Genomic DNA, 18,575 nt, shown 5'->3' on the forward strand with positions numbered 1-18,575 from the left:
TAAAAGATTGCATGAATGAATAATCAATTTTGCACATAGATGCGGAGAAACGTTAAAATTGCCATACATCACTTACTGTGCTTATAAATCAACATGAAAACAATTAGGAGAATAACAAGTAATGAACACACAAAAAGGAGAATAAACGATGGAGAAAAGGATTCCAGAATGAGATTAATACCGTAATTAAGGTTATAGGACGTGGGTCATGATTGATGAGATTATGGGTTTAAATCGTGATTAATAGATACTCGTAATTAAACAGCTAAATATTTTAATGATTGTAAATTGACTATAACACAAGGAGAACTACTACGACAAATCCAATGTTTCATGTAAAAATATATTGGGAAATACACAGTCTATGAGTATAATAATCCCATCATCTTCTGCATGACGGTCCCATGATATAATCCCAAAATGTCACACTACTTCAGGGGTGATCTAAAACAAATTAAAAATATATTGGGATATACACAGTATGAGTATAACTTATTGCGCGGATATAACCCCATCATCTTCTTCTGCAACATGACGGTCCCATGATATAATCCCAAAATGTCACCCTACTTCAGGGGTAATCTAAAACAAATTAAAAATATATTGGGATATACACAGTATGAGTATAACTTATTGCGCGGATATAACCCCATCATCTTCTTCTGCAACATGACGGTCCCATGATATAATCCCAAAATGTCACCCTACTTCAGGGGTGATATTTTACTAGGTCAAGTATGGTAATTTGTGAAATAACTGAAGAAAAGTATTTGTATGACACGGAAAATACAACAACTTTGAGTATAAATATTCAATTTTCTCGTTTCAGGTGTATATTTGATGCCTTGAAATATGTTCAAAATTACTTAGCACTTTAGCAATTCAAAATTATATTCTAATATTTCACATTATCGGGTTAAAAATACAATTTTTTTTAAATATAAAATTTATGGGTTATGGCCGAAAAACAATCATTTTCAGCTATGTTAAAACAATACTATCTTTCGAATTTAGTAAATTCTGTTTCATTTTCAGAGAATATTTCAAAATTATATTGACGGAGATGCCGCCGTGTCACATGATCATGTTGATGAGCGGCATCCAAGAATCAATTTCACTTGATTTAGCAATTGACTTTGTAATTTATTACGACTGTATACAAACTAAGTGTGACTAGGTTCAAGTACTGGAGGCAAGTAATATTTGTTATTATGGTATTGCATTGTCAGACATCAGTCAGTGGCGCAAAGTCTAAGACAATCAATGGTCTGCGTTTCGAAATCCAGTCTAAAGCACAAAAAATCAATTAAACCGATCTCTTCCATTAATTTTCACTCCACCGAGAACTAACAAACGTAGAAAATGATTTCTTCAAATAACACAAGCTTAAATGGAATCTTTAGTGATTGAAGTTGTAGAATTGAGTAGAAAAGAACGTGGGTACACCACCATGAAAAAAGTTACTTTGAAAATTTAAATGATTGTCGGCATGCAATATTATTATTTCTAGTTGTTCTAAAGCTTATGTTCAAACAACAGAGCAATAAAAACAGATTATCGATTTGAACACAACTCTCAAGATTAATAAGGTGTGGTTATAAACACATGTGCCATACAAATTAAGAAAAGGTATTAAACATATGGTATGGTATCAAATAACCATAGGATTATAATATCTGGGCATATAAATTAGAGGATTCTATTAATTCACACATTGTGTGGTGAACATTTTAGGAACTAAATTAAAACATTAGTGGCATTCAATTTCTCAATTTCGATGTTCGTTAATATGGCTATGGATTTATAATTTTCATACATAATACTCAATTTTAAATTTTAATTATTTAATAATTTTATCTGTTATGTTTACAATGTTGCATAAGCATAATAATAAATAACCGAGACATATATTTTGACCTACAACACAATAGGAATACCCACATTTTTTTTTCCCCTGCTGAAGTTGACAGAACAATAGAATTTACCTTGCCAAGTAACAATACATGACCAATCATTTCTCTAAATGTGCATTAAACCCAAAAAACATTATTTTTTATTAACATTACAATGTTTGGGAATGATATAAAACAAATGTTGTAATGCTATTAAACTCGGTGAAGATGTTAACTAGAGAATGCAGATCAAAATGAATGCCAAAATCACCTAAACGCAACATCTATCACATTATTGTGATTTTCAGCCTATAATGCATGTTTTACCAAATTTGCAACGACTATTATCATCAACTGACAAGACATGGTAATGCTGTATAATGTCTTTTTCCACCAATCAGAATCATGTAATACTTGATATGATATTCTAGTCATAGAGGTAACCATAAAAGTTGTCAGGGAAAGAAAGGGAATGTAATTACCTTATTAGGCTTTAATAGCTTTCAGGACTCTTAGCCCATTACCCATTTGAATTTCGGTACTTGTGTCGTCTGCAATAACTACTCAATATTCTGTCATTTCTCACTAAAATACATATCTGATAAATCTATACATAATTACATACCGCTATGTATCTTAATGGAAGAATCGGAATATGAGGAAAAACCAAACCAATCCATCAGTTTGACAATAAAAAAAAACTGACCCATCTATCAATCACATTTTACACGAAAACTAATAACACATCTAGATAGTCAAAATTCAAATGATAAAATTGTCTGACAAAAAAAGATTTATAGCGTTGATATTGATTTTTCAGCTCAGTAAATTTTACGCCATATTTGTCGAACAATATTGTCAATTTTGTTTGAAAAGAATTGGAAAATTTAATATAATCTGTCAGCGAAGATGGACTTAATTTAATTCAAATTGTTTCAAAAACCCTTTTCAATAATAGAATTAAATAAGCACGATATCAATTTACGAATCCAAATTCTTTAAATCCGTCAAAAGTACTACCCACCTAATACAAGATATATTTTCATTAAATAAAGAGTTTAAAACATTTAACAGGTCTGACTGGCGACACTTCAATATCCAGTTTAAATATCATTCAGAATAAATGTAATAACGTTTGGTAAAGTACAAACTGTACAAGCTTTGCATCTAAACAGAAATAGAAATAATAACATTTATTCAATGTAGTAGATTATGTTTATATTGCTTTTTAAGAATATAATGAATTAATATTTGAAATACAAAAATGTGCAAAAGAAATTATTATATTATAATATTATTAAATTATATGTAATAGTAACAATATTTTTTACATTTTATTACACAAAAAAAAAATAATAATAAAAGAAAAAAATTTTTTTTTTTATTTCAACTCAATATAAATAAATATAAATTTAATATTAAAAACAATGTTGTCGTAAGTTTTTTTTTCTTATTTTATTTGAGTCATTTTAGTATTAATAGATAAATGTCTTGCAAGACCCCCGACGGGTGAATAATGAGCGTATCTAGTAAAGTGCATGCGGATAATTATCAGCTGAATGCATTACAAACATGGTCAATATTAGCAACTAACCTCAGGGGGCAAAGCAAACCCCTCGGGGATGCACCAAACACTTCCCCTTGATCGCACGCTTACAATACCATTGCAGAATAATACAAATTACTCGATTTCATTACAAAGATATTATCGTTGAATGCAATCATGTTGATGAGATAACGTCAATTCTATGAACGCTATTGAGGAAGAACTACTTGCTACTTGTGTAGTTTACCTGCAGTATAACAAGCTACTTTATACAATGTCTCATTCAATGCTACTTAGTGCTATTCAAATATTTGTATTTTTATAGAGTGGAAGACAATTGCCTTAAGTGGATAAGCAGTATACAAGCCCCATTATACAGAGGGTAATGTAACTTATTTCGGTCATCATTTTCTTTAGGATAGATAGATGAAAATTCAAGTGTAATTGTTATAAATTTATTATTCTTTTAATGTTATAATATCATTTGGAACAAAATGTATCGATAAATATCCAAAAGAAATAAAATTTACAAATAAAAAATTTACTAAATTGAATATTTTGTTTTCCGAACAGTAGGAAAGAATTTGTAACAAAGGGACAATTTGTTGATTAACAAGGGACAATTTTGTATTCACAAGGGACAATTTGTTGATTGTACAATAAGGGACACATTGCTGACTGTAATAGAGCAACACGTTATTCAATGTATGTTAATATATGCAAATGATATAATAAATGCAAATGTTTCCACCAATGAATAATTTTCCTTCTGATTTCGGTGGTATATTTACCGTTTCCAAGATTTACAAAATTTTAAAAGTAGCAATATATCAAAGGTTAAATTTATGGTAAGAATAAAGTTAATTACATTTGAATACATTTACATTCATTTATTTTATTTACATTTAAATAAACGACATCCATCATTATTATTAGACGACTTTTGACGTTTTCCCAATTTTCATACATATTTTTGTTGAGGGGGCTGACTGAAATCAATATTAAATCCTAGTTCTTAAATAATTTAGTTCGCGTTAATTTAACTTCCATGTGCAATTAAGGATTCTCATTAGTACACACGCCCAAGGACAATCAAATATACACTTTTGTCAGAGAGCAAAAATGTCAATAATATTTCCACTTAATTATGATAATTTGCATAAAAAATATTTAATATTTTCAAGACAAAAATGTTTCCTTAAGTAGAAAAGGGTCGTTACTAATATTTGTGTATTTTAAATTAAACTTTGATAGTGAAGATACTATAAATATCATTTATATAATTTATATCAATCAGCCTTAATATGTGTTAATATTAATAATATCAAACAAAAAACTTGTTTATTTGTATATTTTAAGTTTATTTTAAGTTTATTTCAATTTGTGAAGATCATCAAATATAATTTATAAATATAGTAATATCAATCAGCTATAATATGCGTTATTATCAATAAACAATAAACTGGTATATTTTTTAATCCATCATTTTTGAATATTTATTCGCCCACCATACTGTCTATAATTGCAATTTTGATGTTATATTATTGCAATGTCTTTGGGCTCTTTTGTAACCATTTCATTCGTTACATCATTAATGTTTGTCATATAAGTATTATAAACCCTTGATTGCTAAACTAGGCGTTTTCCTACTAAAGGTATAAACTACATGTATTGACACTTCGGATAGGATTTGAACTAAAGACCATGGAATTTGTAGACAAGATGGAGCATAAATGGTCATCTTTTTTTAGTGTGGACAGGTGGTTAGCATATTCTTGGAGCAAGAGATTGCATAGATTACAGTGTGAATACAGGTTTGTGATTTCACATGAAAAATTCAAGTAATGGTTGTAATAAATCGCAAACGTGTACCATATTTTTACAAATGAATTTGCTTTCTTATAAATAAATGTGGTTGCTTATACGGTATAATCCCTATTAAAGGAGACATTTTTGGGCCCAAACAAAGCATCCAATTTAAAATGTTCCAAGAATAGGGCTGTTTTGCCTATGTTTATTTTACGGTAAAGTGTCCCGTTAATAGGGATGTTTCTTAAACAGTTTACCTGAACAGATGTTTGCCATATTGTTAAAACATGTATTTGCCATTGCTTGTTTCATGGGAAAATATCCCCTTAATAGCAATGTTCTACAGTAAGCATTTACTAAGTTTTAAGGCAACATTCAGTTTGATGTTCTGAAATGTGAGCAAACCATTTAATTGTGGTATTGTAACAAAGTAATAAATTGCATTGACAAGACATCGGAAATAAACCGCTCCCAAAGGAAATCATGCTAGATCATTTTCCAGCGGCTGATATCAACAAAGTGGAAGACTCAATGAAACGTACAGTAAAGACAATACTATTATTGTAGTAGTTGAATACAGATGATTCGATCAATGATCATCACAAATTCCAAGTAAGTACAGTACTATGACACAGACTGACCTATTAGTGTTAATGACATGGTTCACAACAAACATCAATACATTAATGATTAATTAGATGAAGTTTTAAACGAACATAAAGTTAGTGTGTGTGAAAATGAAAGATCATAGTATCATCGCATACATTGTACATACAACAACGTTACTATATTTCACGATTACGACAGAATTTTATCCTATAAAGTTGTATATGTTGTCATTGACCATAGTTAGGTCATGAATACATTAGGTAATGTATTGGAGGAAAAAGGACAGAAATAAATTTTAACAAGATTATTCTTCTTTTTCATATTTAAAATATAATCAGATAAACAATAAACCAATTTCAACCGAAAAGCATTGTCGACTCAAAAGATCAGACTGAAGATTTTCTTCTGGAAAGCCAAGATATTATTAAAACATTTAGTATCGAGGCAACATACTAGCTACCTACAAACTTTAGGGTTGGTTTAATATCACCCACATGCGTATTATGATAAAAACATTGAGATGTTATAATATATATCTAGAGGGATTGCCACCTTATATTTAGGACAGCGAAATATACTAATGGCAATATATGCATAAAATAAACTAGTTTTTAATACTATAACACATTAAATGACGTATGAAGATATAAACAGAAAGAAAATGCAAAATATTTAATGTATTTGTGTCGGAATAAACGTTTAAACTCAATATGCAAGGTATTGGCAATCACTTGAATAATCGGCATACAAGTATTCGTAGAAGCTAATACCCAAGGTAGGAATTAAAATAAAAGGATAACAACCAGATACGTATGCTATGGGCAACCCTTTAATAATGTGCACAAACGTTTTTATTAAGAGACAATACGACATTGTTGCCAGGCAAGATGGCAACAATTTCTCCAGTATCATATGCAAATTATGTGATGCAACATTAACATAACCCTTTAATCTAATCTTATACAGGAATCACATGTATGAACATGTGAAACTGTATTAAGGAATTTGCCTGATACTGTGGCATTAATGGCATTTCCTTTGACATGTTTTCATATTACATACAAATGGGAAGAATTCATGAGTACAGTATACACACTAGCCATCATATAAAAAAACACTAGCCATGATATTATAAAAAAAAGAACAAACATGTTGAATATGCGAGAATAATAAAGCATTTAAACTCAACCCAGTATTCACAAAAGATTCATGAGGCTGTTTCGACAGAGGAAACGATGAACGACAAATCCAAAGATTTAAGATCGACGTTTACAAATTCTCACTAGTACATCAACAATGAAGAGACTAAATTTAATGCTTAAATCCAATTAGTTACTCAATATCGCACACTCGTCATGAAAAGGATATTTGATTCGATTTATTCAGCACAGTTGTAAAATAGAAATGCTGAGCCTTTTTATTCCTTCGTAAATTTCATTTTAAAGGCAAAAATTGTGATTGTTAAACACAAAACCAGTACTGATCTCTGGCCTAAAGTCTGTACTTAGAATTGATACGTCAGGATGTAAGAATAACAGCAGGATGATTGAGTAATTATTTGAAGTGCTTTAGATCAGCTTGTACAATTAAGTAACTGTGTGTATTACTGAGTAATTAGATAATAGTGTAGTTAGTGTAATTAGTTAATTAATGGTGTTAAGTGTATTACACAAATTAATTAAGATTACACTGATGGATGCGATACACTCAATGTGATAAACTTATGATACAAATATTCAAGAGCTCAACAGAAACTCCTTATTTGGAACGTGGATGTAAATGTGCTAGACTGCATTCATTTATAAAGGCCTAAATTTCTACAGTTATAAAACTTTATCTCTTGCACAGGGTGTCTTAACAGTGCGTTTCATTTGGCTCATGAATGAATATCAACATAAGGGAGGCTTCACCAGTTACACTTTATCTGGCCTGTAAGGCTATTTATAAATTACAAATCGGGGGCCAAACAGGAAAATTGTTGATCTATGTGTACTGTAGCACCCAATCTGGGTAATGAACCCTTCGAATCTTGTGGAGTTTCGTCTCTTTTGGCACCAAATCTAATAGGGTTGTGTTTTACACAAACATAATACTTACTGTCTTTTTTACTGCTTGGCGTGGTTGCCCAGTTAACCTTGATTGGCTAAAAGATATAAAATATTAACATATTTAAATAGACATGAAATTAAAAAGCAGACCACAAAAATGATTTTATTTTTTCAATTCGAAATTAGCAATTAAATCTCCCATTACTGGATAGAACTATATCATGTTTAAGAGGTGTAGAAGAAATCCTTGTACTAGGTTAGGATTGAACCCTGTACTTTGGTATTGGAATCAAATCATCATCAACAATAGAAACAAACCTTACAAAGAAAACGGTAATATAATGTAAGGTTAATTTTAAATATAAGACACGAGAGGACATTGAATGTATTTTTTATAAGGCTTCCAAGAAAGCTTTGCAATTTTGATATTTCAGACATTAAATGACAAAAACACAGATATACAGTTGAATTAACATAGGAATTTAATAAACGTCATTACTCAAGAAGTAGAAGAGGTACATCCACGCATGATGACCGACGTGCGAAAAAAAGTACTTTATAAGGTCGGGTCGATCCCAGAAGGACGAAGCTACCGGTCTCCAAACATTAGCTTATAATTGGTCTAATACCCTTTAACACTTTTTGATCTCGCTAAGCTGTCCCTTGGGAGCACTGATCTTGTCAAAACATCTTGTGCTTGCCAAACATATCGCACACCTCTCTTGATCGAACATTAATTACTTTTTGAGCCAAAACCAATCATATTCTTTCCAGCAAGATATATTTATATTTTAATAATAATATTAGTCAAGCAGACATCACACTATGAAAACAAACCCATTCAAAGGTTATGAGTGAAAGTATCAAAAGTAGTAGTACACTAGATATTTGTACTATTTTATATTACAATATCTGAATGATTATTTTTCTGAGAAATAGTTATCTTCTAAATTACATTTTTATCAAATGAGGTTTATCACAGACCACCTAACCAAATAAAGTGAGTCACAAAATCTTTATGCAAATTAATGAGTTAGGTCACATGCTGCCATTAACCATACGTTGTATGACCCAAAGATATAATCGAGTTCATCATATTTTGTAACTCTTTTGAAACGGCTCGTTGTCGAGTATGAAATAGATCCCAGATTATTTTCAAGATGATAATGTCTGTTTGGCTTAGCGTATATTATCGCTGCAATAATTTGTAAGAGGAAAGACAAGCTTTGCTAACAAGCAGACGTAATTATTTTTTATCATCTTTAGTTTTTTTTAAAGGCTTTGCGATCAACAAATAACATTCAATTCCAATTTATATTCGGGCTATTACTCTGTAATCATTAACGCCTCTGGAAGATTTATAAACTTATCGGGATGTACCATTATCATGTAAACCCATGAATAATCCTAATGAAATGTTTTTTAACACAACAACCTACTGTACTCTCAAAAGAACCAGTGGTGTATTAACGAAAATATTAAATGCATTTCATAATAAAAAAAACCAACTTGAATTTTACTATATCTGAACATAGTTGAGATCAATAATTGAATGAACAAAATGCATATTGTAAGAAGTACAACCTTTTAACTAAAATGCATTATGTAAACAGATATTCAATTTTCTAATCTACAAACACACTCGGAATGCTAAAACCTTACATTTCAATAATAGCAGAATCTAATTTATGCGATTCAAATAATATTATAATTGTGCATAGTACTATTATAATCGTTCAACTCTCCTAAAACACTGACCTACTAGAGAGAAACTTTTAGGATCAAACAAAGTTTGCCCTTGATACGGATGTCCTCTGAACGGGCCATAGTGACCCCATGTCACAATGGAGAGGCTCAATGTATAATGAAATTGACTTATTAGATTTTGTTAAGCCATCATTTTTCATACCAAGTTTATTGAATACTTAGCTCCTATGAGGCTAAAAAATTAGAACACATGGAAAAGGGCTTTATAAATAATGACAATTTATTGATAACCAAGCAGAGATGTGTCCTATGGACATGGCAATCATTTATATTATTGCAACAACTCTAATTTTGATAAACACACAAGTAATTGGAATGTAGCTCTAAAGAACCAACCTACACGACACATCAAAGAAATAAGTGCGGACGCACTATCAAAGAAAAGTATAAAAACTGTGTATTGACCGACTTCTGAATTAATATTCTTTGGAAAGTAAAGTAAAACTAGAAAAAGTCTCCGTTATTACTGTTTATAGTGTAATTCTTGCTCAATTTCTGTCTTATCAACTAGCAAATTAATTTGATCTTTCTTATGAGCTCTTCAATCTTATTTCTAATAAATCTAAAGTCTACCCTTTCTTGATCGAAAAATAATGACTGATACTTTGTATGTTTTGAAGTAGGGGCCTATATGATACCAGAAAATAAATAAGGAGGGTAAATAAAGGAATGGTTAAATCGTCCAAATACAGTTCCAATTATAGACAGATTAATATTTTGTATCATTTTCGTTTCAACAACAGGAAATTCACCTATTATCTCAGTCTTCTCTTTTTTTTTAATTGAATGTTTTTGTAATGTAGATTTGATTGGCAACAATACAATAAGAATGTGTTTGAGTCATAATAAATGAATTCAATTTAAAGACACGTTCCCTACGTTTTTTAGATCTATTTTAAGATCACAAACTATATTTAATGTAAAAATAATACTATATGGTCCTATTGTGATAACTTTTTTCGTCTTTAAATGGTTAAATATGCGAAAAATAAGTCGATTCTAATAATTATAGCGGCCCGCTATAAATCCCAAAAAGCATTGCGCGCGGATTGATATTTCTGTTTTTCTTCTGTAATTCACCCACTTTTCGATCGATCGTGAGGACAAAACAAATGGAAACCTCATAACTTTTCAGCGAAAATACCGGGTTTTCCCCAATTTGTATCAACGGAGTCTGACAAAAATAGACAGACAATTAATGCAGCAACTATACAACGTTAGGCTAGGTATATAGCTAGCGTACGATATTCGTACGTTACCGATGTTTACCAGCTAGGCCTACAAAACTAAGCCTAGCTAGGCTAGGCCTAAAGACCGTCCACGAGAGGTCAGTCGCCGCGAGCTACTTTAGGTAGTGCATTGTTTCTCACTTTTTATCCTAATTTACCATAAAACGTACATTTTAGACAACGAATGACCTGGTTTAATGTTTTTAAAGTAATATATATGTATTATTTTTACAAAACGTCACAAATTGTAGGGAAGGTGTCTTTAAATAAAAATTAAAAGGCAGTTTCCTACAATTTGTTCAGCAAAAAAAAATCTTTATATAGAAATCTTGAATACAGACTAATAAATTGAGAAAAAAAATTTGTTATAATAGTAAATTTTTAAAGTGGTTGATGAACCACAACCAAATTAATAGGTTTAACCTAAATTGCATAGGTATTATTACATTTAAACAAGTAAAAATGAATTATTTATTTAAAAAATAACAAAGAATAGATTGGCATGGTTTCAATAAATAAAGTATTGCAAGGAAGACAAATTGATGAAGATGATGAATATGTTAATTGAGTCAAGTAGTGTTATTAGATGGTGATTAACCTTTTCTATAATAAATGTGCTACAGGCAGTATGAAAGGTAACAGCAATTGCCTATTTATAGGTTTATATTCCAAGCAATCTGCCATGTAAAACAACTTTCAACCCAAATACAATCAATTTGCACTTGATACATACATTTTTAAAACAGTGACAATGAGAATGATTGGACTATTTAAACTTATAGAACCTCTATTAAGGAGGTATTGGTTGACCATAGTGTTGAACATAGATTTTGCCTCATTCTTTAAATAGGAAAGTGTCTCCTATGAAGGAATTTTACTGTATTGTACAAAGTATATCCCAATGACTCTGGTATGAGCAAAAGGACTTTCACAGAAAAATGTCCCCTAAATCAGAGTGTCCCACTGTATTCTAAATTCTGAGTTTTACTGTATTGTATTAAAGTATCCCAATGAGTATACTGTGGGCAAAGGGACTTTTAATGAGTTCATATTCTAAGTTATAATATTTGTCTAAAGTACTTTGAAATTTATATACAGTATCAAGCAGATTTATACATTTCTATTATGATTCTCTTCGACATAAATGCTGGTATGAATTAGTAAAATAGTAACCATCGATAAAATTCTTTTAATTTCAAATAATCTCAAACCACCTGTTGCTCCAGTACATTTCAGTACAGTTGGGCAGTCTGTCCTACTATTTGTTGGATCATATTCAAATATATTTTATATAATTTAATTATTAGCCTTATTGAAATCAACTAAAATATTTGTGATTGAGGTTACGAAAGATGACATACATTTTAGATTTATAAGATATAGAAGAGCGCATTGATGAACTTTCTTTATATCGAACAAAGTGGTAAATTTATTTCCAAATCACAATCTACCTATTTTACTTGCTTTCTTAATAAGAAAAAAGTTTCACATCGTATGAACTTTTATTACATTAAATATTATTTCTTTCCTAATCGTATTTAAGTCATGGTAATATAGTATGGTCAAATTTAAAGTGTTCGGCATAGTTAACCTACAATAAAGATTTAAATGATAGATTCAAAAAAGATTTTAATATATATATATGCTGTAAAATGATTGAATCTGCCGACGGAAAATGATCCAAAAACGTACTTGTAATGAAATATATTGAAGACAATTTAATCTTACGTAGCTGTTACAATTTGATTCTTCTTCTTTATTATCCTCTACAACTGCAGATTGAATTTGATGATCATCGTAAAATCATAAATATATCATAACTGACATGTATTATTATCACAATAATCTGAAACTCAACTGCTACTAAACCAGGCCACTTTGCAGTTATTTGACGACGTTCTACGGGCCATAAGGTAAAACCATTTTTTATTAAGAACATTTTAAACACAATAGCTCCAGAAGCAAAGGAAGAGAATAATAATGATAATAATAAATAATCGATGGTTAAAATTTAGTCGTTTTCGAGTATTGAACATTTTGCCATTATCTAGTCATGTTAGTAATAAATGAGAGGATTGAATATTTTTCATCAAATAAATAAACTGATGACATATTCTCATCAGACAAATCCGCGAGGATTTCTATTAATCGTAATTGACTTGTATTCATAGGATGTTTCTAGTATACAACGCCAAATATCAATTTGTACACTACAGTGCTTTCAACCAGAATGCTGTTAATTTTAGTATGAGCATGATTATATTCTTAATGATTTGAATAAATCTTAGGTGTTTGAAATAAAGTGCACACACACAACAAATGTATTCTCATAATATGTTGATAAATTATATTTACAAAAGTAGCGGGAATAAGTTATAAAATATTGTCAAAATATTTAATCAATTTAATTTCTTGATAGGAGTTGTATCAAAAAAGTAAAAAAAAAAATTAGAAAATTACTCAGTCAATATCATTGTTCTCGAGGATATAAACTATTTACGATCCTCGCAGCGGTAGTCATGTGATGCAGTTTCAACCAATCACGCTCACGTATTTACATAGGCTATGTAATATCATACTTTGTTTAACCTAGTTGTGGACCTTTCAGTTAATGTAATAAATAATAATTACACTAGAATATTGGGCTTTTCTTTGGGACTAACCAATTTTAATATTATACTTTTCATTCATTCTGCTTTTATTCAATATTTCTCTTTGCAGTATATATAAAATAAAACTAAATTGCGAGAGATTTACATATTGGTACAAGCTTTCAAACATCAAAGTTCGAAAAACTGAAACATTTATAATAAATTATATGTCTTGCGTTATTTAAATACTACTTAAAATACAAAACTCATTTTTCAATTATTATCAAACTTTCTTTTTAATCAAAATTATCATTATCCCCATGAATCAACACGAAACATAGGCAACACAAAAGGATTGTTACGGCTCGTTCTCGGCATGAATAGGCACTCGGGCGCGGAGACAATAACCTCAAATAAAATCCCTTCCGCCACATTACCAGTAATAACTAGTTGCAAGCCATCAAGCCTGTTTCGTGTTATTTCTTATCGATTTAATCCATTAACAGATCAATATGATTCCCACACAATGCTTTGGATAGACAGAAACCCATGTATTGTTTCTGACCCTTTCTTCCTTTAAACCCTGGGAATTTACCCAGCTCTGCGTACGACCTCGTGTGAGGATGTGCCTCATGTCGATTGGCTGGGACGAGTGGTGAAAAGCAAACAAACTCATCATCGTCCTGTATTGATTTTGTCGAGTAGCCAACTGATTTATTTGTGAGAAAAGAAAGATTCTTAACAGATGTCTGACTAAGTTTTGTTTTATTTTCGAATTAAAGGTTGAGGCTGAAAAATCAATTTACAAACAGCGACAAAACAGTTTTAATTAAAACTAATATTTCAGATGTTAAATTTTTTTTTATAATGCTTGTGTCAAATTCTAGTATAACCTAAAAATACACAATTTGTAATGATAAATTGACTATGAATTTTGTAAATTATTATTATTATTAAATATGAAAAACTTGATATATTCAAATTTTTCATGTTTAAAGAGAGATTAAAACTGAAAGATTGCCTTTATGGCAATCCATTCAAATTAGATAAGTGGAAACAAAAAATGTTTGGTACTATTAGGTAAATATTAAGAAGCTAGCCTAATGGTCCGTATATGTCTGCAGACGCAACACACAGCTAACGTGTAGGAATCACCAAGCCGTAACAAAAGTCAACTCAAATTTAAATACAAAACGAGTAAATAACAGTATTTAAAACCGTTGTCTGTTGATAACATTACAAAAATGTATAGACAATAAGGCTTTTGTTCAATAATTTAAATTAAATAATAGTACTTCTAGAGGATTAAATATACTAAATAAATGCAAATTATCTTGTTGTGAACCATATAGTACAAATAAACAAGATGAAATGTTATATAGAAATATATAATATTTTGTAATAAACAAAGACCTTTGAATAATGCTTAAGAAAATTCTCAAATTTAATATCTGAAAATAAAACAGAAAAGTAAATATTCATATCCATAATGAATATTATGATATTAGATTGTCATAAAAGTGCACTTTTAGGAGCAAGTAATATCAGGCAAAAATATTCATATTTCTAATGGAAATTACTATAGTCATAAAGAAGAGAATTTACGTTGTCATAGGTTGATTTTCATAACATTAGTTATTCATATTTAGGATGTCGAATATAGCCACCTCGGTAATGGTATGCAGTTTCATGATGCAGATCACCGCAGAGGCTGCTGTGTTAGTATGCCTACCAGCTTTTAATGCAGTCAAATGACTATGCAACTTGGCTAATAAAGTACCATACATTCCTCTAGTGTGCACTTGTCTAATATTATAAAAGCTACACTTCTTGTTTTTGCATAAAATGGCTTAATACTCTACTGCTATTTTATATTCAAGTATTTCCGTTAAATGCATTATTTCAAGTTTAGTACATGGTAATGTGTAATGTCATGAAAACTAGACTTTTTGGTTGCATAAAATTGCTTAAATTCTGTTACTTTTTATGATTATAGATAAGTGGAAATGTTAAGATTTTTCTACTTCACTACATTTTCTTACTGCCATAACATACGATTTTGTAAAGTTTTGAGTTAATAACTGCAATATACATTGTATATGAATAACCTACAAATCTTGCTAAATATTGCATACACAGGTTAAAAGAGCAACAAAATTGTAATAAACACAGTAGAATACTTTGGATGGTCCATATATTTATGTTTTATTATTAGTACTGAATCCCATTTTGAGTCTATCATACACCCTACTTTTATGTCTGACTTCACAAATAGGCAAATCTCCGGGTATAGTCCCAGTACTGACTGTTGGTCTGGATGTAGGCCCCTCTCTAGCCAGTTCATTTAAGTGTTTACAAGAAATGCTTTTTAATCATTTTTTTCCCTACAAAATCAGCCCAATTCTGTGTTCTAGTGGGGTGGGATTATAACAAAGGTAGTTTTTTTTCTTTAAATTTAAATGAATTAATTTGAATTTTGTGACTTATACTTAAAACTTCCTGTATAAATGACCTACTGTTGGTTTACTTCTTATTAAAGCCTCAAAATGTTGGTCAATCTATGTTTGGATGAATGAATACCACAATGCAATTATTGCAATTAACAAAGCATTGTCTTTGTTAAAATACAGACAATCTCTACTTTAACATAAAACGGTTAAACTCCCATCATTATATTCTACTTCATTTATCTGTAGTCTTTTCAAACTCGAATACGTTAATCTTAGTACACATGGTCAGTTACGATCACAAGCAATCCAAGATACTATCATTGCAACCAATCGACCCACCTGATTGCACCAGTGCACTGTAACTATAACCCACGAGGGATTTACAGACACGATTAACAAATCCTTCTGACTAAACCAGACTGTAAGCATATTACACGCGTCAGTTTAGGTGACAAGTTGTGCTAAGCTTTTTAAATGCGATTGGTATTTAGATTAATATATACAGTAATGATGGTATTATCTTAGCGAAACATCTACAACCTCAGAATATTATTCTTTAATTAAAGTGGAAATAAAATCTTATATTTCATTCAATGATTGCTTTAGTTATTATTATCATTAATCTTAATTATTATTGTCAATTATTGGTGTTGATTGAAACTGAAAACAAACTAGCATTGTGTAATTTGCACTTTGCAATGTTGTTTCATCATTACGCTATATTTAATCACTATTGGTATATGTAAAGAAAAAAAAAACGTAATATTAAACAGCGATAATTGAAGAGTACATAATATTATTCTTACAATTATTCTATTTATATCAATTTATTACTAAAATATAAACCAACCTGGTTTGAAAACCAACAAATGATCAATAGCGGACGACGAGCAGCAGACGACGAATAGCAGACAACAAAATGTAGGCCAAGTAAAACTATCGCCTCATTTCATTATTATTCATATTTGTTGCCCATGGTTACATAATAAAGATTGTGTTAAAACATGGTAGATACAAATTAGCAAATGAAGGACTCGCCATTAACCCGCATAACCAAGTGAGCACAAAATGTATTCATGTTTATTCATGATGTAAAAATTGAACTGTATATCAAATGTATATCTGAATAATTAAAATGTCTATACTTAAATCATAACCAGAACATGCACTCCAATTGTGCATTTCTCTCTAAAAAGGCGGTCATGTTTTTCACACGAAACTTATCTTCATGCAAGCGACAAACATCATGCGAATCGTAATTTAATTGCATAATATAAGTGTATGAATCCTAAACCAAATACATTTTTAAAATATAAAATAAAAATATATATGCAACGCAAATTTATTTTTAACCAAAAAAAGGTTTTAGCACACACTATTAAATGTAGGACACTTAGCATTTAGATAAATTCAAAATGTTTCTTTCACCTGAATATATATTTTTTGTTTTTCCTAAGGGCAAACAATCAAAGGAATACGTGAATGCGTATATCGGAAAAATTAACCCGAATCCAAATAGTTAAAATAGAAACTGGTACAGAGTGTGTTGTTGGTAGTTGGGAAATTTGATATATCCTTAGACAAGCTGTTAGTGTGTATCATTGATACATAAAGCTTTTGTTGCGTCTCTTAAAATAAAATGCAAAAATGAAAAACGCAAGCTGCATAAGTTTACTACTAAAATATAATTTGAGAATGAACATTTATTTATAACACATATATCCAATGTGTCAAGGTTTGTAGTGAATTTCATAGTTATGCATCTATCTCTACCTTTCAATTTATTAAAACAATTATGTATAATAAGCTCACACTAAAAAATTACGATTCAAATATAAGCACACTTGGAGGAATGGGCTTACTTCATGAAATCCAAACACAGTGAGTCAGCTTATAATTTATGCATGAAGTTTAATCCAAATATAGTGTAGGCGTATACACCAGGGTGGGTTTATATACCTCAGGCTACGCTTCTACCCACGTCAATAAGCTTACAGTATAGTGCAACTAATTGAGATCTAAACCCCACCCTTCAAAATTGGGTCAATTTTCTGGAACTATTTTATTTAATCTTCAACATAAAAACCAAATGCATCTGTGTTTAATTGCTATTAAAAACATTGATGTAGATTAGCATTTGAATACTGGTCATAAACTTTATTTACACAAGCCATTACCTTGTTGACAGAAATGAATACTGCTTTATTAATACGTAATCTATGGCATCAAGCAATGCAATAATTACTGTTCTAAGAGAATATAGAATCTACAATACTATCTCTTTCTGTATTTTAACATTCCACAACATAATTGCGACAAATGATTGTAAAATATCAAACAGCACTGGTTTTGATCAACTAGTAATCCTGTTCCTACCATAACACCTTAAACCAATATAATACGCACACGTATATGTACGTATGCATGTTCATGTGCATACCCATGATAATATGATCCCCAAACTATCCATAAAACCAGATGAAAACTTTTTTCGAACACCTTAATTTTACAATAATTAGGGGATGATATTATGGGTTATTTGCTCTTCCAGGCATTGTATATTATTTATATATATAAATATATTATTTATTTTCTGTTAATGTTATATTCTAAATAAATATGTTGAAATCAATC

The 18,575-nt window shown here is 30.2% G+C and overlaps 1 protein-coding gene across 2 annotated transcripts in view; it reads right to left on the reverse strand.

Moving 5' to 3' along the window:
* LOC140047054 (nucleolysin TIAR-like) overlaps positions 1 to 18,575 on the reverse strand; it is an 83,773-nt gene that overhangs the window by 22,505 nt on the left and 42,693 nt on the right. For both annotated transcript variants that reach the window (XM_072091853.1, XM_072091852.1), the window contains exon 5: positions 7,954 to 7,999. In XM_072091853.1, the coding sequence (XP_071947954.1) occupies positions 7,954 to 7,999 (46 nt within the window). The remainder of the gene's footprint in view (positions 1 to 7,953; positions 8,000 to 18,575) is intronic.

Source organism: Antedon mediterranea, chromosome 4 (genome assembly GCF_964355755.1).
Source record: "Antedon mediterranea chromosome 4, ecAntMedi1.1, whole genome shotgun sequence".
In the NCBI taxonomy this organism is placed as follows: Eukaryota; Metazoa; Echinodermata; class Crinoidea; order Comatulida; family Antedonidae; genus Antedon; species Antedon mediterranea.